The sequence below is a fragment of the Eubalaena glacialis genome, chromosome 2 (genome assembly GCF_028564815.1).
Source record: "Eubalaena glacialis isolate mEubGla1 chromosome 2, mEubGla1.1.hap2.+ XY, whole genome shotgun sequence".
In the NCBI taxonomy this organism is placed as follows: Eukaryota; Metazoa; Chordata; class Mammalia; order Artiodactyla; family Balaenidae; genus Eubalaena; species Eubalaena glacialis.
Genome location: NC_083717.1, coordinates 185,120,714 through 185,128,362, shown reverse-complemented (window position 1 = coordinate 185,128,362; position 7,649 = coordinate 185,120,714). Strand labels below are relative to the sequence as shown.

The window sequence follows — 7,649 nt, the reverse complement described above, 5'->3', positions numbered from 1 at the left end:
CAGAGACAATCCAGAAGCTAACCCCATTACCATAAAACCTGAGACTGTGAGCCACGTGGCAGAGTAGTTCTCCTGGGTTCCCTTACCCTGTTGCTCTCCACCCGGGTGCCCCTTCCCAATCAAGTCTCTTGCTTTGCCAGCACCTGTGTCTCCTTGGACAATTCATTTCCAAGTGTTAGACAAGAGCCCACTCTCGGGACCTGGAAGGGGTCCCCCTTCTTGCAAAATAGGATCTGTGATAGGGTCATGGTCATATTGAAAACCCTTCAGTGTTTCTCCAAAACCCTCAGGATAGAATCCAAGCTCCCCTTCCCCAATATGCTTGTTATGGTCTGAATGTTTGTGTCCCCCCAGAATTCAGAAGTTGAAATATTAACCCCCAAAGTGATGGTATAAGGAGGAGGAAACATTGGGAAGTGCTTAGATCATGAGGGTGGAGCCCTCATGAATGGGATTAGTGTCCTTCTAATAGAGGCCACAAAGAGCTCTCTTTCCCCTTCCATCATGTGAGGACACAGTGAAAAGACAGCCACCTAGGAACCTAAATCTGCTGCAGCCATGATCTCTGACTTCTCAGCCTCCAATACTGTGAGGAATAAATTTCTGTTGTTTATAAGCCACCCATTTTATGGTATTTTTGTTATAGCAGCCTGAACGGACTAAGACACTGCTGTTATGTGCCTTCCCTCTGGGCACCCCCAAAGCCCTGGGCTGGCCTCTGGTGTCATCAGAGGGCAACATCAATGGCTGTCTGCCTGTCCACCCACCCAGCAGACCAAGAGTGCTACCTAGGAAAGGCCAAGTTCCCTAGCACACAGCCCAGTGCCTGACCCACAGCACACGCTCAAAGAGTTTGTGGAAAGGAGGAGTGAATCAACATGTAAGCGAATTTTCTGATGTTCTGGGAGAGATCCCATCCTGGTGATGAGAAGTTTCTACAAGACCTTGTACTGGGGGGAGAAGGATATTTAGGGACCATGGCCCTGAAGCAGAAAGATCAGAGCCCTTGACAAACTAGATTTTCTTTCTAGCTGTTGGGGGAAAAAGGCCAGGGCACTGGACTTTGACTTTGGGAGGAAGCAGTGACATCCTGGGGCTGTTGCTTTCTGAGCCTCAGCCAGGCCACTTAGGAAATAGCCATTGCATATGCAGAGGGTGGGAGTGGGGTGCGTGCAAATGAGGCTCCAAACAGGATGCTCCCTCCCCTTGCATTCCTGACTCTGCACAGGAACTGAGCCAAAACACCCACCCTGGCTGGGATCTTTGAGGTCTTTCAGACCAACTCCCCATATAGAGAGGGCCGAATGCAGGCCCAGAGCGGAGGTGACCCACCCGGGGTCACACACAGAGTCAGAAGCTGGGCAAGGGCAGGTTCCAGGCTTCACGGTTTCACTCAGTCCATCTCTGGGCACCCCGACACCATGTCGCTCTAAGAGAAGTGAGCCTTCCCCCACCCCGACTTCAGGCAAACAAGAAGGAAGGGATCCGGAGGGGCTGCAACAACTCATTTTTATTTCTTATTTTCCTCTGGGGGTGCAGCGTTTGGTCCCTTACTGCATCAGGCTGGCGAGCAGGGCACTACCTGGTCCTCTTCTCTGCAAAGGGAGTGACAGGGAGCTGTCACAAGCCCACCACGAGGGACACAAGGGCAAACCCAGCCGATCCCAGGAGGACTCTGGATGACAGGGAGAGTCCACCTGATCCTGGGGGAGAAGCAGAGGGTGAGTAGAATGGGACAGGCAGCCTGGGGCAGCTTGGGGCGCAGAACCATGGGGTCCGAGACTCCAGGGCCTGTCAGGAGGGCCTCAGGCCCAGAGATCCCACCCAGAACCCTTCTCTGTTTCCCCAACCCCCAAGGATCTCTGTTTGGGAAAGGCTGCTGCAAGCAGGTACCCAAAGGCATGAACTCCAGTGGTGAAACCGATGGCTGGGAGCTGCCTCACTCTCTGGGAAAGAAGGCTGAACCCCAGGTGGGACAGGGATGCCCCAGCTAACTCAGAAAGTCTGCTTTGGGCAGGGTCAGCCTGAGCCGAGCACACCCTAGGCCAGAGCACCTGCCCCCGGCAACAGGCCTGCTTCAGAGACCCAGAGAGAGAGTGACCACGGAGGGTGAGACAAAGGCACAGGCAGACTGGGGCTCACCAGGGCTAAGGTCAGGGCTGGATGCTCTGAGGCTCTTGTCCTCCCTCACCCTCCACAGCAAGCCCCATCGGAGACACTTACCCACGGACTGGAGAATGGCCACGAGGCTGCCGGCGGCAACTCCGCCCCCATTGGCGATGGCGGCCGCTGACATCATCTTGGCCGCTAAGGAGGAGGCGGCGATTCCTGCCCCGGTGAAGCCCACGGCGCCCAGCACCACGGGCACAGCCCCCACGGCCAGGGCTGTAGCGGGAGAGGAGCTGGGTTGAGGGGGAGATGCACACGTCCCCAAATCACACACACACAGCACATCAAGCTTGGGGGACTTCAGGGACCCTGGAGAAGGGGTAAAGCCTGAGCTTGGGAGAGATTCCAGGCACGGCCCGCAGTCAGGAGTCGAGGGCGGCACAGCTGGTGGGGAAAGCGGAGGGGAGGGCCGCGGGGTCACCGGGGTCAGGCCTCTGATCCGCAGCAGGACCTTCCTGGGGAAAGGCCTCAGTTTCTGCCTTAGTAAAATCCTGGAACTAAGTTGGGGGCGGGGCGGAGGTTTGCAAGCTTCTTGTCGTCGCTGAGGAAATCTTTAATACAAGCAAATCTTACCCAGGGCCCAGCATAAAGCAAGGAGCACGGTCTGAGCCCTGCTTGGATCCCAACTCTGGGTCTCCACGGCGTCACCGCAGAGCAATCGGAAGCCAGAGTCGCTGAGCCAATGGCTTCTCCTTAACACACCTCCTGGGTCCAGACTGTGCGCATGTCTCATCTTACGTAACCCTCACAATAACCCTGAACGGGCAGCCTTGGCCTGTTTTTCACGAGGAAAACTGAACCCAGAGGAGTTCAAAGCCACATCCAAAGTCACGCGGTGGAGGCTGGGCAAGGAGGTTGGGCCCCTGCTGGGGCTGCCTCTGTGCCGAGCAGGAAAGCTCCTCATTTTTCTCATTCCAGCACCTCCTACCCTACAACGTACAGGAAGCCTGGGGCAGGTGCAAGGCCAGCGGCTCCCCAAGTCCCAGGGCCTGGGGATGGGCCAGGAGCAGGTTCTCGCGGCAGGGACTTACCTCCTCCCACCACAGCTGCAGCAGCCTTGGCTGGAAACCGAAAGAACATTCTGTGAGTGGATCGACACTGGCTGCCCCTCCACTCCCTGAGCCCACAGCCCACCCATGGGGGGGCTGCCCCAGGCTGGGAGACACAGGAAGGAAGGACCCCTGCCTGCTTCTTCCTGAGAAGGTGAGCCACAGCCCTGAGCTTGGCAAAGGCTGCTGGGGAGGCGGGTGACCTGTCCTGAGTGGACCTGCATGCGTTGGCCTAGAGTAATCTGGAGACGGGGTTTGAGGGCCTTGTTCCAGAAAAATCCAACCATCAGATAGGGGTTTTGTTGCGTGTCTTTTTAATGTCTGCAGACTGGTTGGTTGGGGGTTGTTTGTGGGAAGCACAGAAGTTCTTTTTTCTCTCTGCCTTCCAAGCCAGGTTTGGTCAAAACAAAAACAAACAAAACCTTACAGATTTGGGAAGGAAGGCGTGCAGCTGCAGCCCCCTTCACATTGAATGCGGGACTCTTGGCAAAGTAATTTAGGGCATGGCGGTTTGACTCAGGCAGGAAGAGGTGAAGGAAGTGAGTGTCACGACCTCTGAGCCGGGATGTTAGTTCATCTGAAATAGGGTTGGTGATTTATGAGTGTGTGTCTGGGGGAGCGTTATATAACCTTCTCCCTTCGTCCAGAGAAACCTCTTCCGACAGCAGTAAGTCCTTGTGGAGAGGTGTGTTTCATTTTGCAGGACCCGGCTGAAATCAGGGCAAGCACTGCTGAAGGCCTGAAGGCTGCTTGAAAACAGTGCTGGAACACATTGAATGTTGCTGACTCTCCAAGGCCCCACCTGTTGCCCCTTCCTCTGGAAAGCTGACCCTGACCCTCCCAATCAGAACCATCCTTGATCCCCTGTGGCTGGAGCCCCTCACAACACTGGACCATAGTTACCTGGCTCCCCAACACTGAGAGTCCCTGGAACTCCCTGGCAGAGGTCTTGGTCTGCAGCAGCCATAGCAGCCAGGACTGCAATCTTTGGGGCCAGTGGGGACCAGGAGTTCTAACACTAGCAAGGTGTGCAGGAGTGAGCTCAGCCAGCTCCCCAAGAAGAGAGCTTTGGGGTGGCAGTGAAGGAAGTAAAGAGATTAAGGGGTATGAAAGCTAAGCCCTAAGTGACCAGTAGGCCACCTGGTTGGGGTATGGAACCAGAGACTCAAGAAACAAGAGCCCAGTTAAAGGGTATTTGAGGCTCAGCATTATTGTTTGGGAGGAGAGATGATGCCAGGCTGGCCAGCAGCTTGGCGTACCTGTGCCCCAACACACAGACGGCCCAGGGGAAAGGGTGCTGTCTGTCTGATGGCCTGCCTGCAGGGCTCCCCCAGTGGACATCTCCGGGTGGAGGAGCATGGCCCTTCTGGGCTGTTCAGAACCTGCCCTGCCCTGAGCCTTCCTCCCAGGCCCCGGCGCCTGCATTTCTGTTCTACTTCCTGTCGCAGGCTCCGGAGCAGCTACCCACCCCACCTCACCTCCCAGCCCAGGGCCCTTGGACAACGCTTCCTTCATTTGTAAATAAGGGGCAATATCATCTTCCTCTGGGGTTGTTATGAGAATTAAATGAATTGATAAATGTCAAGTGCTAAGCTTAGTGACTAGGATGTCACAGCGTTTGATCAAATTCAGCTGTTCTGATTCTTTTCATCTTATGAATTGTTTCTCATAAGCTGAGGAGTCCTCATATTTCTGACCATGAGGAAGACTGCCAGTTGTGGCCCAGGTCTTAACTTTCTTGTCATACTCCCATGTGCTGGGTAGGGGTCCATTGAGGGGTGTCTATCACCCAGGGCCAGTTACCTCCTAGTGGGAAAACGGTCAGGGCCGCAGCAGGGCATCCTAGCAGGTAGGAGCCGTTCAGTGTCCCCAGCATGGATCCCAGGGTAGATGTGGCCCCAGCCAGGGCAGCGTTGGATGACAGGGTGAGCCCTAAGAACAGAGGGTGATGTACAGGAGTCAGAGGTCAGAGGTTGGGCGGTGGTTGGAGGCTGTGTCACCGCCCACCCCCCCCCCCCAGCCAATTCCATGCTGTACAGTTTCTGTTGGCAGAGGTGGGAGGACCCCGGGGGTCCACCCTAGGGGCAGAAAGTTGAATGGTGGCGGATGCACATTGGAGCACTTTGCAGCGATTGAAAGTAAGGATTAGAAGCTCACCTATCGACCCTGAGGGATCTCAGAAACACAGTTCTCAGTGTGGAATAAAAGAAAGAAAATGAGATATACAATACACTCTTCTGTATGTAAATTAAACCACATCCAAACAAAAAGCAACACCCATTTTACAAAAAAATATACGAAAAACAGATACACGTTCAACATGTTAGAAAGGCTGACTTTCTAATATGAGAGGGGGGAATTGCAAGCAAAAGGGAAGATAAACAGTGAGAATAAATAAATAAAACCAGAAAGGGAGCTTGCAAGAACTAACTGAAGAAAATGGGCCTGAATTGAAGAATTTTGTTCAAATCACTGCTCTGGATCTGAGATCCATCAGGACAAACTTACGAAAGGCTGGTTGGACGCTTAAGTAAAAAACTAAAGGAGGAGAATTCTGGTGGTGAATCCCGGGGAAGTGAGAGCCAGAGAGTGGGCCTCAGACGCAGGGTCCCTTAAGGTCCCCCCTCTCTAGGTGGGAGAGGGCAGGGGGCCCAGATCCCCTGTGCCCAGGGACCTGCCTCCCTCTGACCCCTCTCAGAGAGAAAGCCAGGGCAGACGCCTAAGGGGAAGGACAGGGGAGGGAGAGACTGAAGGTGATGCTATTGTCCCCTCCCATGGGTCCTTGGGCAGGACCCTGTGCCCTCCCTAGCCCCCATGCCATCTCCCACCAGTCCCTGCCAGGAACACTCACCCAAGGAAGTCCTGCCAAGATACCTCCAGAGGCTGCCCCGCCCACTTTGACCAGGCTACCTGCAGACAGTATCTGGGAAGCCAGGTTAGATGCTAAGAGGACAGCGCTGGTAAATTCTATGGCACAGAAAATGACCGGCACCAAAACTGCTGAAACAGTGGAGCTTTGATGGGGAGATGAGGACACCAGAACTGGGGTCACACCCACTGTCCTTAAAAATCTCAAGGGGCTCCAAGGGGTAGAGAGGCTGCTCTGAGCTTGTGGAAGATGCAGGCCTGGGAAGGGTCCAAGATATGGTACTGGGGTTACAGAAGGACCTGTGTGAGGGGAAGGTGGGGAGGGGGCTGGAGGGAGATCTTACTTCCCGAGGTGGGCTGCTTCCCTCCTCCTGAAACACAGATTTCTAGAACTCCCTTAAATCTCCATGGAGTAATTTAAAATGTGCCAGAATTAGGAAATCAAGACAAATTACGTTTTTAAGGCCTATACCACGGTCAGGTTGTTCTGGGTTCCTGTTCTCATGCACTCTCCTCACTAACTCAACGGGAAGGATGAGATTCCTATCCCCATTTTACGATGAGGAAATAGTGGCACAGAGAGGGTAAGAGATTCATCCAAGATCACAAAGCTTGGCTTGGCAAAGCGGGACTCGACCCAGGTCCAGCTGCTTCCAAAGCGTGGGCTTGGAATGGCTCTGATTTGGTTCCTCCTAATGCTTGTCTCTTCCCCCTGCCCACCTCACCCCTACCCAGGCTCATGGCTGGAGGGTCACCCGGGCACGGACTAGGCTCATGGCTTCCAGAGTCCCAGAGCCCAGTTGGGGGCTTAAGTCACTTCCCTCCCAAGACCCAGCTTCTCTGACTGCAGCCACCCAGATGAGAAACATGAGACAATTCTTCCAGTGGATCCACACGGGTCTCCCCTCCACTCGCTGAGGCCCCCCGCCCCCCGAAGGTAGGGGCGTCAGGAAGGAGCAGCCCCTTCCCACCCCTGCCTGTCTCACCCAAAGGAGCAGACTTTCTGAAGATGTGGAACTGACCTGTGGGTCTTGAGCTTGTCTGTGTTCTGGGAAGGCCTGAGGCAGGATGTTTATAGCAGTTCCACCCACCTGAAGTACAGCCCAAAGGAACGCAGGCAGCCAGAGAGATAGCTTTCATTTTCCCAGGAAAACGAAAGCCAAACCCATTTTTCTCCTGTCTTGGAAACCCTGCAGGACCCTATGGGGCCTTCCCGGGACACCCCTCCCCCATGTCCTCTGCTTTAGCTCCTCTGAGAAGTACCTAGATAATAGTAGGTGATGCATATTTCCTGAGTTTTTCAGATGCTAAAACCACCACCAAATGGAAGACGTTAACTGCTGGATGATCCTGAGCACATAGCCCCCAGAGCTTCTGGTGCTTAAGGATTGATCACCATCAACCAATCAGAGAATTGTGCAGGAGCTGATTACATACCCTGGGACGCCCCTCCCTTACCTGGCCTTTAAAAATACTTTGCTGAAACCCTTCAGGGAGTTTGAGGTTTTGAGGGGGCTCAGCCCAGCAATAAACATCGCTCTACTCCAAACTCCAATGTTTGGG

At 54.3% G+C, this 7,649-nt stretch overlaps 2 protein-coding genes across 5 annotated transcripts in view; one reads left to right on the top strand and one right to left on the bottom strand.

The window, feature by feature from the left end:
- Nucleotides 1-1,495: 1,495 nt before the first annotated feature.
- Nucleotides 1,496-7,178, bottom strand: LOC133084498 (interferon alpha-inducible protein 27-like protein 2). 3 transcript variants are annotated; one of them, XM_061181207.1, is made up of 6 exons: nucleotides 7,109-7,135; nucleotides 6,070-6,141; nucleotides 5,022-5,150; nucleotides 3,201-3,230; nucleotides 2,224-2,385; nucleotides 1,496-1,703 (listed from the first exon to the last, which is right to left on the bottom strand). In XM_061181207.1, exons 3-6 carry the CDS (start codon nucleotides 5,092-5,094, stop codon nucleotides 1,621-1,623), a joined length of 348 nt encoding a protein of 115 aa, XP_061037190.1. In that variant the 5' UTR covers nucleotides 5,095-5,150; nucleotides 6,070-6,141; nucleotides 7,109-7,135; the 3' UTR covers nucleotides 1,496-1,620. The 3 variants fall into 3 exon arrangements, with proteins under 3 accessions (XP_061037190.1, XP_061037191.1, XP_061037189.1); XM_061181208.1 differs by lacking the exon at nucleotides 6,070-6,141 and having other exon boundaries at nucleotides 7,109-7,178; XM_061181206.1 differs by lacking the exons at nucleotides 3,201-3,230; nucleotides 5,022-5,150; nucleotides 6,070-6,141; nucleotides 7,109-7,135 and adding an exon at nucleotides 2,743-3,110.
- The window catches only part of DDX24 (DEAD-box helicase 24), a 48,451-nt gene continuing 43,561 nt past the window's right edge, over nucleotides 2,760-7,649 (top strand). The window contains exon 1 of one of the 2 annotated variants that reach the window (XM_061181201.1): nucleotides 2,760-3,372. The gene's annotated coding sequence lies outside the window, so the exon portion shown is untranslated. The remainder of the gene's footprint in view (nucleotides 3,373-7,649) is intronic. The other variant, XM_061181198.1, reaches the window with a different exon arrangement.

Excerpts from the sequence above, each read along its gene's own strand:
- LOC133084498 (XM_061181206.1), bottom strand. The coding sequence starts at position 2,902 with ATGAGACATGCGCACAGTCTGGACCCAGGAGGTGTGTTAAGGAGAAGC. Across the intron at positions 2,386-2,742 it reads TGCTTTATGCTGGGCCCTGG|CCCTGGCCGTGGGGGCTGTG; the intron begins GTAAGATTTGCT and ends CTCCCGCTACAG. Across the intron at positions 1,704-2,223 it reads GGCCATTCTCCAGTCCGTGG|GATCAGGTGGACTCTCCCTG; the intron begins GTAAGTGTCTCC and ends CTTCTCCCCCAG.